This window comes from Schistocerca nitens, chromosome 3, assembly GCF_023898315.1.
Source record: "Schistocerca nitens isolate TAMUIC-IGC-003100 chromosome 3, iqSchNite1.1, whole genome shotgun sequence".
Lineage (NCBI taxonomy): Eukaryota > Metazoa > Arthropoda > Insecta > Orthoptera > Acrididae > Schistocerca > Schistocerca nitens.
In genome coordinates this window covers 866,832,546-866,852,626 of record NC_064616.1, presented here as the reverse complement: position 1 = coordinate 866,852,626, position 20,081 = coordinate 866,832,546, and the positions used below count along the sequence as shown (strand labels likewise).

Genomic DNA, 20,081 nt, shown 5'->3' with positions numbered 1-20,081 from the left:
ACACATCTCATGCCCAAACATGGGGGGTCTTTCCCATTCCTTAAGACCTTGGTTGGAACGTACTTAACAATGCATACTGAATGATGCTTTTGATTTTTTTCCCTTCATTTGTGCCCCACATCTTCATCCTCAGCACTGAATATTTGATATTGACTACTCAGATACTCTTAAATTTGTAACCTGTCACTCCCACTATACAAAAGGGTTTTTCCACCTTCTTCACATTTCTTGCAATACCCATTGTCATAGTTACTGTCACAGCCTTATGACCACTTATACCTTCCTCTACATTAATTGATTCGAAAAGTTCATGCTTGTTTGTTGTTAGGAGGTCTAAGATGTTAACTTCTCAAGTTGGTTCTCTAATTATCTGCTCAAAGTAATTTTTGGACAAAACATTCAGAAGAACATCACACAAATCCCTGTCTATGGCACTAGTTTGGATAGTATGACTCTCCCAATCTTTATCTGCCAAGTTGAAGTCACCCCCTGATTACAATGGCATGATCAGAAAAGTTAATAACGATATTCTGTTAGTTCTCTCTGAAGCTCTCTACCACTACAGCTCCTGACCTAGGCAGTCTATAAAAGCATCCAATTACCATTTCTGACTGACCTTTGATTCATATTCGGAATCCGTCATAATCACACTAGATATTACCGAATTCTTTACTACAATAAATATGCCACCACCATTGGTGACTAATCTATCATTATTATAAATATTCCAGTCTGAACTCAGGATTTAGTTGCTATTCTAATGAGAGAAAACTATAGGAGAACTTAGAGCAGACGTCAGAGGCCAGAACTGCAACAAGGTCGCAACCAGACGGAAGATGCTTGTCACTGAACTGCACCAGCGCCGAAATCAGGCCACAAGCCACGGACATCGGCCGCAGTCGCCCATCACTCCTGCTTGATCAGCACCCCTCAGCAGCAGTAAGACTTCCCTGACACCATCTCGTGTGTCAATGCCCTGGGTTAGCCTTCGAGAAGCCACTCCAGCTCGACTGACTTCCGCATCATTGGTGATTATGCCAGACCCCGGTCATTGCCCTATTCCAGATGGTTCACCGTGGCCTACAAACAAAGCCCTTCCGCAAATTCAGTGTGGGAAGTCAGCATTTAAATACTGGCCCAGCTGAGTACGTTACATTCGAGGACAGCAGGGCCACACCCAGGCCTGCTGTGTGTCAGCCGGGAAACCTCAGTGTGAACTCTGCTGCCAGCAGTCTGCAAAGGAGGGACTTCTGCCTCTCTGCCCATCCCGGGCAGGCAACATCATGGAATCCGCTCACTCATGCTCCTCACCATTGGTCCAGACTTCAACTCCAGGCACCATCATCACCACACCATTGGAACAACGCGACCTTCCACATTAGATAAGACCTGCCACTTCAACTTGCCTTGAATACCAGAGACACTAGCACAGTGCTCTGTCTCCCGAGCAGAGTGTTCACACCACCTGTCATATGTCAATGTTTGCAGCAATGACCCCACAATATTACAAGTGAACTCCAGACCACGCCAGGGAATGGAGCACAGTCAGAAGAGTGTCTGAACTGTATGAATTAGTAAAGAACTCATAAAGAGTTATTGTATCTTTACCATGACCCGCATGTGCTGCTATCCGCATCCCCCATCTTCAACAGAGAACACAGCCCACACCCAGACAGCCTACCTCTCTCACCCTTACATAGTGTTCAATAAGCGATACTAATTCTGGGAATTTTCCTTGGATTATCCTGCAGTTTACTAATATCACGCTAATCTTTTCTATATACGAGGGTGAGTCAATGAAAACCTTAAATTTGTAATAACAAATCGAAATTTCAAGCCGTTCTACTGTAAGTTGGTAAGCGTGCTACAAACAGCATGCAGAATGGCCTGTAGGTGGCAGCATAGTGCAGACGCACACATACTGTTGCAGTATCAGTATAAAGATGGTCGCTCCACTTGCAACTTGTACCAGGGAAGAATAGCGTTCTGTTATTCGGCTTTTGCGTAGTGAAGGTATCAAACCTATTGAAATGGCAATTGAATCTCAATGTAGACAAGTGTAATGTGCTGCGAATACATAGAAAGAAAGATCCTTTATCATTTAGCTACAATATAGCAGGTCAGCAGCTCATTCCATAAATTATCTGGGAGTAGGCATTAGGTGTGATTTAAAATGGAATGATCATATAAAGTTGATCATCGGTAAAGCAGATGCCAGACTGAGATTCATTGGAAGAATCCTAAGGAAATGCAATCCGAAAACAAAGGAAGTAGGTTACAGTACACGTGTTCGCCCACTGCTTGAATATTGCTCACCAGTGCGGGATCCGTACCAGATAGGTTTGATAGAAGAGATAGAGAAGATACAACGGAGAGCAGCGCGCTTCGTTACAGGATCATTTAGTAATCGTGAAAGTGTTACAGAGATGATAGATAAACTCCAGTGGAAGACTCTGCAGGAGAGATGCTCAGTAGCTCGGTATGGGCTTTTGTTGAAGTTTCGAGAACATACCTTCACTGAGGAGTCAAGCAGTATATTGCTCCCTCCTACGTATATCTCGCAAAGAGACCATGAGGATAAAATCAGAGAGATTAGAGGCCACACAGAGACATACCGACAATCTTTCTTTCCATGAAGAATACGAGACTGGAATAGGAGGGAGAACCAATAGAGGTACTCAAAGTACCCTCCGTCTCACACACTGTCAGGTGGCTTGCGGAGTATGGATGTAGATGTAGATGTAGAAATTCATTAACGAATGAAGGTTCAGTATGGTGATGCATGTTTGTCACAGCAGCAAGTCTATGAATGGAGTAGGAAGTTCGCAAATGGTGTGACTTCAGTGGAAGATGCTCCTCGTCCAGGTCAGGCACAATGAGTTGTGACTCTACAGAACATTGCAGCAGTTGAAGCCATAGCGAAGGAAAACTGCTGAGTGACACTGAGTGACATTGCAGCATGATTACAGATCAGTCATGGGTCAGTACACCACATTGTGCACGATGTGCTCCAGTTTCACAAAGTGTCTGCAAGATGGGTGCCTGGGCAGCTGACTCCTGAAATGAGAGAATGACGTGTTGATGCTTGTGAAGATCTTCTTCAGTGCTTTGAACGAGAAGGTGATGGCTTCCTTGCAAGAATCGTTACCTGGGATGAAACCTGGGTTCACTTCCATCAACCAGAAATAAAGAGAGCGAGCAAGGAATGGCGCCATTCCTCATTACCAAAACCAAAGAAGTTTTGAACAGAACCATCAGCAGGGAAGGTTATGCTGACTCTCTTTTGGGACGAAAAAGGCGTCATTTTGGAGCATTACATGCCTAGAGGGACCACTGTCACCAGTGCATCATACACAGATCTCCTAAAACATCATCTGCGGCCTGCAATCAAATCAAAGCGACGTGGATTGCTGTCAGCAGGTGTCCTTTTGCAACATGACAATGCAAGGCACCACATTGCCTGTACAACAGTTGCAACAATCAAAGACCTGCATCTTGAGTGTCTTCCTCATCCACCATTCTCACCAGACCTTGCCACAAGTAATTTCCATATGTTTGGACCACTCAAAGACACAATGGGAGGAAAGAAGTTCCATTCTGATGAAGAGGTATGACGTGCGGTGCATGAGTGGTTGCGAGGACTACCAAAAGAATTTTTTTTCTAAAGGAATTTATGCACTTTGTAAGTGCTGGAGGACTTGCATTAAGCGTGGGGGAGATTATGTTGAAAAGTGATACAGCTTTGTACCACTTCTGCACAATAAAAAAAATTTAAAAAAAATATTTAAGATTTTCATTTGACTCACCCTCGTATGATCTGTGGGGACTAGCATTTTCTGCTAACAGTATGGCTGATGTAGCTTCGGTTTTGGCAGGCAATTTGTCTCTAATCCCAAGGAGGATTCCTCTAGGAGAACCCTACAGTTCTCCACCCGATAGTGGAGGTCAAGAAATTTGCAACTGATACCACTGCAGAATCATCTGAGCCTCTGGTTTAGACTTTCAACTCTGCCCCAAACTAGAGGCTCACGATCGAGCCTGGGCACGTTGTCACAAATAGTGAGCTTAGCCTGCATCCCGCTTGCGATGCCAGTTTCCTTCATCAAATAAGCCATCTGCCCACAGGAACCCCATCGGCAAGCATCATTTGTGCCAACATGTGCCACTATTTGCAGCCGGTTGCACCCAGCACACTCCATAGCCACCAGCAGAGCCACCTCCAATGTCTCAGACAAGACCCTCTGGCAAACACACCAAGTGGAAAAATGGCATTCTTTCCCACTTTGCTGCCCTGCCTACTGTTTCCCACCTAAGGCTGGAGCACCCAATGACTAGCATACAAACCTTCTGCACATGTCTGCATTGGGCAGGAAAATCAGCCACTTGCCCAACAGGAGAGGCATCCCGTGTTACCTTAGAAGTACAGAGTGTATTAAAAAGAATCATCCGATTTAAAAAAGTCATAACTATTATGTTATTTGAGATATGTGCGTGAACAATGTATTGCTGGAAAGCGCAAACTCTCGAGTTCTACATGGTTCCCGCTAGGTAGCAGCAGTGCGGGAATTTTTAAATCAAAGGATTACTGAACAATGGGTCGCCTTACATTACTGGCCTCCAAGGTCACCAGGCCTGACTGAATGTGATTATTTCTTGTGGGGGTTTATAAAAGGCTCTGTTTATGAGCCTCCATTACCAACAACAATGAATGAACTGAGACATCACATAACAGCAGCTGTAGAAGTTGTCACTCAAGACATGCTCGCTGCAGTCTGGTAATAATTTGAATACTGCATTGACATATGCTGTGCATCTCAAGGGGGGAATACTGAACACCTATGAAAAGGTACGAAAAAATTTTTTTTTGAGTTTCCGGTTCATCAAGAAAACAAATTCATTGTATATGTTTATTAGTTTCAGAAATATAGACATGCCAAATCCGATGATTCTTTTTGATACACCCTGTATTATCAACATTGTTGCTAAGGAGTAAGGAGCCAGCTGTGCCTTCCACCCAGTGACACATGAACCCACCATTGTCCACCACTCACTCATAAGTGAAGACAGGCCAGTCAGTGAGATGTTGTATATCAGAAAATACAGTGACAACTGGGTCACCATGAGATTCCAACAGCACCAAAGGAGGCACAGGTCTCATCACTGGTGCCCCGATGTCGCTGTCGCTGCAGCTGCAGCTTTGAGCTGTATCCACAAGCCTGCTGATCATGGACAATGGAGCTTCCAGCTATTTATGGAAAGCAGCCAATTCTCCTTGTGTTTGCTCACAAGTACAGTCCTTATCCATATTGGTACTGTGTGTGTGTGTGTGTGTGTGTGTGTGTGTGTGTGTGTGTGTGTGTGTAAACGCAAATGGTACAAACAAAGCAGTCAGGAGTAACTGAGAAAGCACAAACAGACCACCCACAACAACAACAACAAAAACCCTGACTATGGTGTTACTGAGGTTCAAATGCACACAAAATATAAATACACAAGCACAGAGTTCTCACTGCAGCCTAAGATTGCAAGAACCACAAGCTCTTAAAGCAGAAATAAATTTCTCTATTAAAATTGTATGTATCAACAGTTACTTTTTGCTAGTAATTCTGCTAACACAAAAGCGAAGGCAGGAAATAAATATGTGAGCTCTAAAGTGCTGATCTAAACTATATGCTGTTAACTAACTGGAGATTTAAACTGAGTCATGTGACACAGTGCTTCTGGCAGCAGGAAGCTACCCGATAAAGCTGTTTTACACAAAAATATGCACAAAAATTTACACAAAAAACTTAGAGTAAGCTAGTGAACATTAGTCCACTCAGAAGTTAGTTAGAATACCACTGAACTAAATTATGTACACGAACTGTGTACAACAGATAAGACGCTGCTGATCTCTGCTCTGTTCAATGGCTCTGAGCACTATGAGACTTAACTTCTGAGGTCATCAGTCCCCTAGAACTTAGAACTACTTAAACCTAGCTAACCTAAGGACATCACACACATTCATGCCCGAGGCAGGATTCGAACCTGCGTCCGTAGCGGTCGCGCGGTTCCAGACTGTAGCGCCTAGAACCGCTCGGCCACTCTGGCCGGCTCTCTGCTCTGTTAGGAGGATACTGTAGTTTACTGGGATTTGTGTTAAGGATGTTAACACTGGTAATAGTTTATGCAATTTGTATCAGTTTCATACTGCACATAGCCTCACACTTGTTTAATGTCATTTAACCTTTACAGTTAAAAAGCTCAGATATAATGATGACATGTACATAACAGATGATTTTTAAAATCTGACATGTGCTGAAGCACAGTCTTTTGCAGTATACCACTCGATAATGGCCTTAAGGCTGAAACTGCAACAGCGAAAATAAATAATTTCTACATTCCATGGCATTCTGCACAGGTACTTCTATGGGTTACCAAATTTTGTATCTATCTCCATATTTTCCAGACACGGCTCCCAGTGACTTCTTCCACTATCATCAGATGAAGAAACCGTAGCATGGATGGCATTTCCAGAATGACAAGATGGTGATTTTCAAAGTGGAAAGTTTTCCTGAACAGCCAAAATGCAGATTCTATGACCATGGTCTCCACCAAGCCATCTACTATTGGTATTAATGTATCACACTGAAAGATTAATATGTAAGGAGGAATAACACACTCACCAAGTTTTATGGCCACCGTTTGATTTTTCCAAGGTGATAATTAATACTTGATGACCAACCCTTGTCTGATAAACTCCTTAACCTTATTGGTTCTACTACATTTAATAAATGGCTTATAATTTTAGACAACATTATTGGGAAACAGCAATCTGTCAGTTATGTAAAATTTGTAAACAACAGCCTCGATCGCATAGTCATTTATTAAAATTATTATGAGCAGTTTTATGACCTGGGGCCAGCACAGCTGTTCCAAGCGTTATCAGTGTCAGTCAGATGGTGCATCATCTGAAGACAGCCTACTACTACGGGCTGAAACTGGTCATATTTTAATAAATGACTGCACGACTGAGACTAATTTCAATAAGTGGTTATTAATAAAATCTGCAACCTGTCAATTATCATTTAAAACCAGAAAATTTTGATCAATATAGATGTTATCCTGTCTTGTAGTGTGCTGACTTTACTCTTATTTTACTATGTTCCATATAAATTTCATTCTTTTACATGAATTATTGATTTCTGGCATAATGCAGAATCTTCAAAACTTTTTAATAGCACTTCTTGATAAGTGTGAATAATTTTTATATTACACGACTAAAGCAGATCTTTCTACATTTCATTTCATCCAGCTAGGAGAGTATGTTACAACTTACATAGCACTTCTTTTCCTCCCAAAATCTATCCATCTGTCTGCTGTGTTTCTTCTGCCATTCTTCTGGTTATCTTGTACCTCATCAAGGAGGCTTCTCAGAAAATCTGTAGTTGTTAATGACTCAAAATTTTGTCCTCTCTTGTGCATGACAATTTCCTTTACATCTTCATGTGTTTCTGCAGGACAATGAGAATGGGTCGTCTTCAATTATGCTAAGATCATAATGTTCTTTGTGAGAATCTTGTTACCCATTCCAAGTCAGTGACCATAAAATTGTCACTATTTCCTGATTGTATGTATGATTTTTTCTGTAATCTGATAGACTTCCTTTGATTTCTTCTTCATCCAAATTCCATTTTCACATTTGCATCCCAGAATTTTCCCCAGAATTATTCTTCCTTGTTTTTAGATATTTCCTATTTATGATCAGTCAAAAATTATCATAGTCTCAGATCTGTTTCTGTTTTAATAACTATATTATAATCTCATATCTTTCCTTTTTTAGAGAGGGTGCTTTTATTATTACTATTCCAAGAGATTTTGTATGCTGACCTCTCAAGTTTTTTTATGAGATTAACTAGTGGTATGGTGTTCTTTTAGGTGTTCAGCTGAGTTGCCAGTTCCATTCTTCTGTGTGATGTGCTGATGATGGATAGCTGTTGCCTGGACGCCAATCAATCTCATGGGAGTCCAGGCACAGAATAACATAACAATGCAGCTTGGAGCACCTGTAAACAATGACTTGGTCGTTGGTTGAAATATCATGCAGAAGAACTGAATCAAAAACTTGATTGAACACCCAAAACCACACCAGCAGAATTTGTATGCTGTTTGCAGTTTTGGAATTCTTTCTTTGTTATCTTCCTGTTTTGGCACTGCTGGTTAAAAAATCTCAGCAAAATACTTGAATTTTTCCACTAAGAAGATTTCCTCGATCTGTTGATTAAAGGTTGTTTGCTGAGCCCTATTTGGCTCCTTGCATATACTACAACTCCTCGTACCAAATTTGGAGTCTGCTTTTTGCCGCTATTTCATGTAGTTTCTCTATAGATTCAATCACTTATTGTCCATTACTGGAAAGAACTGAAGTAAATCAGCAAATGCTAGGCAGTGTAGGTCAATTTAGTTTTGCAGGCATCTGCCAATAATTATACCATTACATATATTTTTCCAGTTTGTAATCACTTTTTCTACAACTAAATTCAGCACTGGATGTGGTCAGCTATGCTTTGTTTGATAACATCCTTTTTTTATCAGCTTGGAATTCCTTGAGAATTATAAACACTGTCTGTGTGTCTATGAAACATATACTTGTCTGAAGTTAACAAATATGATAATGGTTTGTTTGGTTTTGTGAATTTGAAGGATAATTTTAAGCATTAGAAATTATTCTATGTAATACCTGCTTTTTTGAAATCCGCCTGGTGTTCTCCAACTTCTTTCTAACCTATTCAGTAGGAACTTAGAGAACATTTGCAGATGATTAAGGGTATGCAATTCTTCTATAGTTATTTACATAAGATTGGTCCCCTGTCTTGTGAGGTGAGTGAATTAATGTTTAATACCCTTACCAATGGTCGATATCGATTGCAGGTCAGAGGTGTTGCAGTTTGCAGTTGAACACCAGCAGAGGTATGTGCAGCATGTCACATGGGCTGAGTAGCTCGCCAGTCAAGCAGCTGTAATTCAATCTAGTACAGTCAACTGCACGAGTTACTAGCAATCACGCCATTCTGCTTATTGGATTTTGACTCTGCATTGTTCCTGGACTTCCGTGTTCTCATTATTGGCTTTCATTTCCTGTTCTGCTCTCGAAGAACTTGGCTTTGTTATGGATTACACATTCTTATTGGGAGCTAACAGAAAAGTGACGATGAGGACAGCATATGACTTTGCACTTTACCCCCTACAGGGAGGTTACAACAAAAGTTTTGACCACATCCAATCCTACTTTTGGTGAAGAGCTTAAAACTGTAAATCTTTTGTGGTTGCTCCTTGACATCAGTATTCTTTCACAAATGAAATTCAAGAATCAAAAATAGTGTGTCACCACCACAAGCAGCATTCAACTGATGATTCCGACTCATCACCTTCTTTTTCAGCTTATAAGTCTCACCCGAGTTCTCTGCTCAGATCGCCATTGTCTTATGAGCAACTTAAGTACATGAATCCTTCTGGTCCTCCCTCAGTGCTAAATGATTTTTTTTTGTAATGTTAACCAGACAGGTCCAAAATGCCCTCCCTCCTTAGCAATGTGACATGTTTAGCATTGTGACATGCTTCAAGCAATTCAAAGAAACTCCAGTGTTGCCCCGACTGTGGCAGTCAGCTTTACAGAAGCAGCTGCCCACACTGTGCAAAAGACCATCACTCTTCTGTCAGCTCTCAATACAAGAGCATAATCTGTTACAAAGTCAAGCTCTTTGGCTCTTTGAGAGCAGAACACGAAATGTGTGCCAATAATGATAACAAGAAAGTTCAAGAAGAATGCAGGGTTGAAATCCAATATGCAGAATGGCATGATTAATAGTATATCACACTACAGAGTCAGTGTGCTCCCTGCCGCCGTTGGATAAGCAGCTGCAGCAGCAAGTCGTATACTCCTAGCTCACTCATTTCTTACATAGTTTAATTCTTAATTTCTTTGCGTGTTTTTGGTACTTGCATTGTTTGATACATAAATTTCGGGCTTATTATAGTATTTGAGAGTTGTAGCATCGCGTTTTAGTACCTGAATAGTGTAAATTCGCGTAGTCATTTGTCTTTTGTTTTTGTTTTGAACGGCCAGTGTCGGTTGGTCACAGTCAGTGTGCTCCCTGCCGCCGTTGGATAAGCAGCTGCAGCAGCAAGTCATATACTCCTAGCTCACTCATTTCTTACATAGTTTAATTCTTAATTTCTTTGAGTGTTTTTGGTACTTGCATTGTTTGATACATAAATTTCGGGCGTATTATAGTATTTGCGAGTTGTAGCATCGCATTTTAGTACCTGAATAGTGTAAAATCGCGTAGTCTCCTTCCGCTGCCGAGCAGTGTGTCAGCAGTGCGTTAGTAGCAGCATTACTGCATTTACTAGGCAATCTTGTATTTTAATAACCGTTTAAATTTTGTCGATTTGTTTGCGCTCTCTGTAGATTAGTTCAGACGTTCTTTGCAAAACAGTTTTTAGCATGGATAGGGACTGCAACTGCTGTGTTCGGATGCAGGCTGAGTTGGCATCCCTTCGCTCCCAGCTTCAGGCAGTGTTGACTTCGGTCACACAGCTTGAGGCTGTTGCCAATGGGCATCACTGTGGGGGTCCGGATGGGGGTTTGTCGGGGACGGCCAGCTCGTCCCACGCATCCCCCGATCGGGCTAAGACTGTGGTTGCCCGGGATACTGCCCGCATTGAGGCTGATCCCTCACCTGTGGTAGAGTGGGAGGTAGTCTCAAGGTGTGGCAGGGGGCGAAAGACATTCCGGAGGGCTGAACGGAAGGCCTCTCCAGTTTTTCTGACGAACCGGTTTCAGGTTCTGTCTCAGGCTGATACTGATCTTCGGCCTGACATGGCTGCTTGTCCTGTTCCAGAGGTTGCCCCTCAGTCTGCAAGATCCGGGCGGTCGCAGAGGGTGGGCTTACTGGTAGTTGGGAGCTCCAACGTCAGGCGCGTAATGGGGCCCCTTAGAGAAATGGCAGCAAGAGAGGGGAAGAAAACCAATGTGCACTCCGTGTGCATACCGGGGGGAGTCATTCCAGATGTGGAAAGGGTCCTTCCGGATGCCATGAAGGGTACAGGGTGCACCCATCTGCAGGTGGTCGCTCATGTTGGCACCAATGATGTGTGTCGCTATGGATCGGAGGAAATCCTCTCTGGCTTCCGGCGGCTATCTGATTTGGTGAAGACTGCCAGTCTCGCTAGCGGGATGAAAGCAGAGCTCACCATCTGCAGCATCGTCGACAGGACTGACTGCGGACCTTTGGTACAGAGCCGAGTGGAGGGTCTGAATCAGAGGCTGAGACGGTTCTGCGACCATGTGGGCTGCAGATTCCTCGACTTGCGCCATAGGGTGGTGGGGTTTCGGGTTCCGCTGGATAGGTCAGGAGTCCACTACACGCAGCAAGCGGCTACACGGGTAGCACGGGTTGTGTGGCGTGGACTGGGCGGTTTTTTAGGTTAGATGGCCTCGGGCAAGTACAGAAAGGGCAACAGCCTCAAAGGGTGCGGAGCAAAGTCAGGACATGCGGGGACCAAGCAGCAATCGGTATTGTAATTGTAAACTGTCGAAGCTGCGTTGGTAAAGTACCGGAACTTCAAGCGCTGATAGAAAGCACCGAAGCTGAAATCGTTATAGGTACAGAGAGCTGGCTTAAGCCAGAGATAAATTCTGCCGAAATTTTTACAGAGGTACAGACGGTGTTTAGGAAGGATAGATTGCATGCAACCGGTGGTGGAGTGTATGTCGCTGTTAGTAGTAGTTTATCCTGTAGTGAAGTAGAAGTGGATAATTCCTGTGAATTATTATGGGTGGAGGTTACACTCAACAACCGAGCTGGGTTAATAATTGGCTCCTTTTACCGACCTCCCGACTCAGCAGCGTTAGTGGCAGAACAACTGAGAGAAAATTTGGAATACATTTCGCATAAATTTCCTCAGCATGTTATAGTCTTACGTGGAGATTTCAATTTACCAGATATAGACTGGGACACTCAGATGTTTAGGACGGGTGGTAGGGACAGAGCATCGAGTGACATTATACTGAGTGCACTATCCGAAAATTACCTCGAGCAATTAAACAGAGAACCGACTCGTGGAGAAAACATCTTGGACCTACTGATAACAAACAGACCCGAACTTTTCGACTCTGTAAGTGCAGAACAGGGAATCAGTGATCATAAGGCCATTGTAGCATCCCTGAATATGGAAGTTAATAGGAATATAAAAAAAGGGAGGAAGGTTTATCTGTTTAGCAAGAGTAATAGAAGGCAGATTTCAGACCACCTAACAGATCAAAACGAAAATTTCTGTTCCGACACTGACAATGTTGAGTGTTTATGGAAAAAGTTCAAGGCAATCGTAAAATGTGTTTTAGACAGGTACGTGCCGAGTAAAACTGTGAGGGACGGGAAAAACCCACCGTGGTACAACAACAAAGTTAGGAAACTACTGCGAAAGCAAAGAGAGCTTCACTCCAAGTTTAAACGCAGCCAAAACCTCTCAGACAAACAGAAGCTAAGCGATGTCAAAGTTAGCGTAAGGAGGGCTATGCGAGAAGCGTTCAGTGAATTCGAAAGTAAAATTCTATGTGCAGACTTGACAGAAAATCCTAGGAAGTTCTGGTCTTACGTTAAATCAGTAAGTGGCTCGAAACAGCATATCCAGACACTCCGAGATGATGATGGCATTGAAACAGAGGATGACACGTGTAAAGCTGAAATACTAAACACCTTTTTCCAAAGCTGTTTCACAGAGGAAGACCGCACTGCAGTTCCTTCTCTAAATCCTCGCACAAACGAAAAAATGGCTGACATCGAAATAAGTGTCCAAGGAATAGAAAAGCAACTGGAATCACTCAACAGAGGAAAGTCCACTGGACCTGACGGGATACCAATTCGATTCTACACAGAGTACGCGAAAGAACTTGCCCCCCTTCTAACAGCCGTGTACCGCAAGTCGCTAGAGGAACGGAGGGTTCCAAATGATTGGAAAAGAGCACAGGTAGTCCCAGTCTTCAAGAAGGGTCGTCGAGCAGATGCGCAAAACTATAGACCTATATCTCTGACGTCGATCTGTTGTAGAATTTTAGAACATGTTTTTTGCTCGAGTATCATGTCGTTTTTGGAAACCCAGAATCTACTATGTAGGAATCAACATGGATTCCGGAAACAGCGATCGTGTGAGACCCAACTCGCGTTATTTGTTCATGCGACCCAGAAAATATTAGATACAGGCTCCCAGGTAGATGCTATTTTTCTTGACTTCCGGAAGGCGTTCGATACAGTTCCGCACTGTCGCCTGATAAACAAAGTAAGAGCCTACGGAATATCAGACCAGCTGTGTGGCTGGATTGAAGATTTTTTAGCAAACAGAACACAGCATGTTGTTATCAATGGAGAAGACGTCTACAGACGTTAAAGTAACCTCTGGCATGCCACAGGGGAGTGTTATGGGACCATTGCTTTTCACAATATATATAAATGACCTAGTAGATAGTGTCGGAAGTTCCATGCGGCTTTTCGCGGATGATGCTGTAGTATACAGAGAAGTTGCAGCATTAGAAAATTGTAGCGAAATGCAGGAAGATCTGCAGCGGATAGGCACTTGGTGCAGGGAGTGGCAACTGTCCCTTAACATAGACAAATGTAATGTATTGCGAATACATAGAAAGAAGGATCCTTTATTGTATGATTATATGATAGCGGAACAAACACTGGTAGCAGTTACTTCTGTAAAATATCTGGGAGTATGCGTGCGGAACGATTTGAAGTGGAATGATCATATAAAATTAATTGTTGGTAAGGCGGGTACCAGGTTGAGATTCATTGGGAGAGTGCTTAGAAAATGTAGTCCAGCAACAAAGGAGGTGGCTTACAAAACACTCGTTCGACCTATACTTGAGTATTGCTCATCAGTGTGGGATCCGTACCAGATCGGGTTGACGGAGGAGATAGAGAAGATCCAAAGAACAGCGGCGCGTTTCGTCACAGGGTTATTTGGTAACCGTGATAGCGTTACGGAGATGTTTAATAAACTCAAGTGGCAGACTCTGCAAGAGAGGCGCTCTGCATCGCGGTGTAGCTTGCTCGCCAGGTTTCGAGAGGATGCGTTTCTGGATGAGGTATCGAGTATATTGCTTCCCCCTACTTATACCTCCCGAGGAGATAACGAATGTAAAATTAGAGAGATTAGAGCGCGCACGGAGGCTTTCAGACAGTCGTTCTTCCCGCGAACCATACGCGACTGGAACAGGAAAGGGAGGTAATGACAGTGGCACGTAAAGTGCCCTCCGCCACACACCGTTGGGTGGCTTGCGGAGTATGAATGTAGATGTAGATGTAGATGTAGATGTAGATGTAGATGTACCAGACTGAATCAAGGCTGCTCGCCTGGCCCCGTTGCTATGTCTCTTGGCCAACATGACAGGCCATAAATGGCTTGGCCCATGTGATAAGCTGCACACACCCCTGGTGGTGACTGTCAATGGCAAGCTGTATCACCTCCAAGTCATGATCGATACTGGCCAATGGCAGGGAGAGTAAATAATGCACACTTCCATTCTTAGGAGATTTTCTCAGGTCACCAGATGTCATGTAGTATTTCTTGAGGTTTTTGGGCCACTTTGTTACAACTTACAACATTTCAACAGTTATTGACACATCCTGGTGCTTTTAATGATTCTCATTAATACTAGTGATTCACCACTTTCATATGCATTTTCAATGTACACTCCTGGAAATGGAAAAAAAGAACACATTGACACCGGTGTGTCAGACCCACCATACTTGCTCCGGACACTGCGAGAGGGCTGTACAAGCAATGATCACACGCACGGCACAGCGGACACACCAGGAACCGCGGTGTTGGCCGTCGAATGGCGCTAGCTGCGCAGCATTTGTGCACCGCCGCCGTCAGTGTCAGCCAGTTTGCCGTGGCATACGGAGCTCCATCGCAGTCTTTAACACTGGTAGCATGCCGCGACAGCGTGGACGTGAACCGTATGTGCAGTTGACAGACTTTGAGCGAGGGCGTATAGTGGGCATGCGGGAGGCCGGGTGGACGTACCGCCAAATTGCTCAACACGTGGGGCGTGAGGTCTCCACAGTACATCGATGTTGTCGCCAGTGGTCGGCGGAAGGTGCACGTGCCCGTCGACCTGGGACCGGACCGCAGCGACGCACGGATGCACGCCAAGACCGTAGGATCGTACGCAGTGCCGTAGGGGACCGCACAGCCACTTCCCAGCAAATTAGGGACACTGTTGCTCCTGGGGTATCGGCGAGGACCATTCGCAACCGTCTCCATGAAGCTGGGCTACGGTCCCGTACACCGTTAGGCCGTCTTCCGCTCACGCCCCAACATCGTGCAGCCTGCCTCCAGTGGTGTCGCGACAGGCGTGAATGTAGGGACGAATGGAGACGTGTCGTCTTCAGCAATGAGAGTCGCTTCTGCCTTGGTGCCAATGATGGTCGTATGCGTGTTTGGCGCCGTGCAGGTGAGCGCCACAATCAGGACTGCATACGACTGAGGCACACAGGGCCAACACCCGGCATCATGGTGTGGGGAGCGATCTCCTACATTGGCCGTACACCACTGGTGATTGTCGAGGGGACACTGAATAGTGCACGGTACATCCAAACCATCATCGAACCCATCGTTCTACCATTCCTATACCGGCAAGGGAACTTGCTGTTCCAACAGGACAATGCACGTCCGCATGTATCCCGTGCCACCCAACGTGCTCTAGAAGGTGTAAGTCAACTACCCTGGCCAGCAAGATCTCCGGATCTGTCCCCCATTGAGCATGTTTGGGACTGGATGAAGCGTCGTCTCACGCGGTCTGCACGTCCAGCACGAACGCTGGTCCAACTGAGGCACCAGGTGGAAATGGCATGGCAAGCCGTTCCACAGGACTACATCCAGCATCTCTACGATCGTCTCCATGGGAGAATAGCAGCCTGCATTGCTGCGAAAGGTGGATATACACTGTACTAGTGACGACGTTGTGCATGCTCTGTTGCCTGTGTCTATGTGCCTGTGGTTCTGTCAGTGTGATCATGTGATGTATCTGGCCCCAGGAATGTGTCAATAAAGTTTCCCCTTCCTGGGACAATGAATTCACGGTGTTCTTATTTCAATTTCCAGGAGTGTATTTTCTAAGTAGTTCGCTGAGAAAATTACTTTTAAATAGTGAGACAAACTTACAATGATTACGTTAAATTTGGCATTTTATTCCTTATAAATTTCATTCCAGTCCACCTCTTGCAATTTATTACTAAAATTTTTTATTTAGGTCATTAATTATTCTAACATGTTACCATAGCAGTGAGTCTGTACTGTATCACAATGGGTTGTTTATGCTAATATGCTGTTCATCATGATATGGGAATCCATCAACAGGTGATTACAGTTATTAGCTTGCTTTGAGCTTTGTCTACAAAGGCATCAGCTATTATGGCTCTACAATACTGATCCACTGATGTCAGAAAATTAATTACTGAACTCAAATAACTGTATGGCCCAAATATATTTCAATCTTTTTTTCGATCAATATCCTTAGAAAATCTATATGGGAATCACCAAACAGCAGTAAGTGCTTCTTTTTGTTGGTCTGATACTTTAGCCAAGAATCACAAGCCTAATAATGAGTTCAGTTTCCCAGGATGTTCTTTATATAGTTATAAATATGATTATATAAAAACTGTCCATCTCCATACTGCTTTTAACGTAAGTGGATGGATAAAAAATCTACATACCAAGCAGTGGCAGGAAGAAACACACATAAAAATTATACGAATGTGCAGGCTTTTGGAGCCAGTTGCTCCTTATTCTGACAGAAGAGTTGAAAGTGAAAGAAAAGGGATGAAGGAAAAGGAGTGGCAAGGTTTTGGAAATGATGGTGTTACGAAAATGTCGCCCACAACTCTGGATCAGGGGAGACTTACTGAATGGGATAAGAAGGAAAGATTGATTGTTGGAGACTGCAACATATGAGTTTTGAAAACATAAGAGCTTAAAGTGGAAGATAAGGTAATAAGCAAGGCAGAGATTACTAAAAAAACATTGTGAAAGAATTTTTACTGTAATAGCTGTCCTGCTTATTACCTTACTTTCTACATTTAAGCTCTCAGGTTTTCAAATCTCATTCAGTGCAGTCCCCAACAACCAGCCTTTCCTTCTCATCCCATTTGATAAGTCTCCCTTGACTTGGGGTTCTGGGCAACTTTTCCGCAACTATCCCCATTTTCTAAGACTCCCTCCATCCTCTTCCCCTTCAACCCTTCTGCCAGCAAGAGGAGCCAATGGCTGTGAAAGGTTGCACATTTCTATAATTTTTATAAATGTTTCTTCCTGGCACCACTTGGTGAGTGCAATTTTTATCCCTCTAGTTACATTATATTTTCAAAAACTGATTCTTTTTGCCAATATTAGTCGATACCCCTTTTGAAATTCACTGATATGGACATGGGTAAGTTCTTAGCATGTCAATATATCTATAGGGTCGTCGACGGTACTGTGGAAATCAGGTGTATCTGAATGTCATCCAAATGTTTCAGTGTCCACAAGAAATGCCAACTCTTATGATCTTATGATTTCCAAAAGTGTGTTAACATTGCACAGCCTCTACACAGGATTATAAATATATGCAATTCCTTATAAGGCTTAATGACTGTCTTCATGCCACATCAGTGTAGTTGCACTCATCCCAGCAACAGCCACTTAAAGTCTTCATGATGGAAGACGTTTTCAAGGGAAGGAATTATTGACATCAACTGCATCAGGACTTCATGCGGAATCAGAAGCAATGAGTGAAAATGTGTGCCACATTGGGATTTAAACCAAGGATCTCCTGCTTACGAGGCAGCTGCATTAACCACTGCACCATCCAGACACAATGTTCATTGCAATTGCACAGATGTCTCCCGGCCAACTCATATTCCCACCTAGTACTACCTATCCGGAGTCCCTGTCCATGTCCTCCATGCTCACTACTTGAATATTGCTTCAGGTCAAATGTTACTGTGCATCCACACTGAAGGTGATGGACTCATTGCCCATCACGGAAAATCATTTATAAGAATGTGTGGTGTCTGTTCTTCTGGACATGTCAAAAAAACAGACAACACGCATTCATATAATTTATATATAAACCAAAGACCAGACAGCATCATTAACGAAATCAGAATAGATACATTTAACTAAACATGCTGCCCCATTTTATTGCTCCAAAACTTTTTCTGTCATACTTCCAAACAGATAACTTTTGTGGGAAACTAACTGGATGACTGTCCTCCCTTCTTCAGTTTTTTCCTTTGACGTTAATGTCACCCACATGCCCACCAAAACAATGAGATTTGCTGTAGACTTGAGATTAATTGTGATTTATTACCTGCTAGGGAACTATTTGTTCCATTCAAATAGAGCCCCACATGTCAAAGGGAACCTGATACGACTGGGATGCCCACAGATCAGATGCTAATGAAAGTGTACATGTTGGTCACCTTGAGAATGGGCGTTTTTATGGAGGTTTGACTATTCCCCATATGATAAAGGCAGTAAAGCCAAGATCTTTACAGCATTCCACCACCACCAAGTTATTTCATTTGATGTGCTATAACTTAATTTCAGCGTAAAACTTCGACTGACAAAGCAATAACTTAGTAAATTTTGAGAACCACCACGATTATTTTAAATAAGCAGCCAATATGATCATAACCAACTGGAAAGCAACTTTTTGTTTTACTCTCTCTCTTTTTTTTACCAGGTAAAAGCTAAAGGAAATAGTCTGATTCTGTCTCCATCAAAAATATATTAATTCTATATAGATTTTTTCTACGCAGTGTTCCTCTAAGAAGGTATATTACATCATTGTTTTTAATTCCAATTTAATACACAGTGCTAGGCATCCATTAAATATGATATACACTTTCATCTAGTATAAAAGCCTAAGTTTACAGTGTGTGACCAGCCAAGTACTCATACATGCATAATCATTATCTTTAAAACATCCCACATTTAGAAAAAAATACTGGATTGTATTGAAAATGTAAAAGAGACAGGTAAATGTGGCAGCAGAACACGTAAAGCTTAAAAAAGGAAACTGTGATAGTCATCAATTCTATTGCAGAAAAGCTAGTTCATACACATACCTGACAACATGATCACATCTCTCCCAGGATTGCGCAGCATCTGTACTTGAAAAACCACGTGTGCACATTAACTGTACAGTTACTGATGGATCAATTTCACCACTTGTACTTTGATCAATACTGTATCGCATTATTTCAGAAGGGATTAAAGACATTTCACCATCGCTATCCATTGATAAAACATGTCCTGCTATAACAACAAGCCACAACAGATTTTCATGCAGCTTGTACAGCAAAGGTCCAGCCTGATGAATATTTGACTGGTTCTTCTGCATCACTTCATGTAACCTGGATGACTCTTGTTCTATTAAGCTTGCCAGCAATGGAAATGAGTGATTTAGTATCTGCAAAAAAATTAAATTTCTATTATCAAACAAAGGAAACTCCAGGTTATAATTAAATTTCTATTATAGTACAGAAAAAAAAACCACTGCAGCACAATTACAGGTCAGATTGTGTCGGAAGAACAGAACATTGTAAGCAAATCAGCTGATTTGCCTCCTCATGAAAGACAGAAATTTTCAGATTGATAAACAGTACAATGAAAATCATACCAAATACAATTTTATCATTTGGAATTTGTAAATGTTGTGTGGAGTGTTAAATGACGATGAGAGGTTTTAAAATCAAGATACAAGGTTGAAAAATGTGAAGGAAATGAAGCAGTTTAACAGGAAGGAAGGAAGGAAGGAAAGAACATTTAACATTTAAAGTCCTGTTAATTACAAGGTCATTAATGACAGAACAGCAGCTCAAAATGGGAGGGGTCTGGAAGGTAATTGGCTGTGTCCTGTGCGGAGCAACTATCCTAGCATTTGCTGTAAGTAATTTAGGGTAACCACTAAAACCGTAAGTCGGGTCAGTCATCCCATGAATAAGTGCCCAGTGTCTTAACCAGCTGTGCCACCTCACTAAAGAGGG

At 42.8% G+C, this 20,081-nt stretch overlaps 1 protein-coding gene across 2 annotated transcripts in view; it reads right to left on the bottom strand.

Moving 5' to 3' along the window:
* Positions 1-20,081, bottom strand: part of LOC126248904 (exportin-4-like) — a 239,542-nt gene that overhangs the window by 105,283 nt on the left and 114,178 nt on the right. For both annotated transcript variants that reach the window (XM_049950379.1, XM_049950380.1), the window contains one exon: positions 19,161-19,504. In XM_049950379.1, coding sequence (XP_049806336.1) covers positions 19,161-19,504 — 344 coding nt within the window. The remainder of the gene's footprint in view (positions 1-19,160; positions 19,505-20,081) is intronic.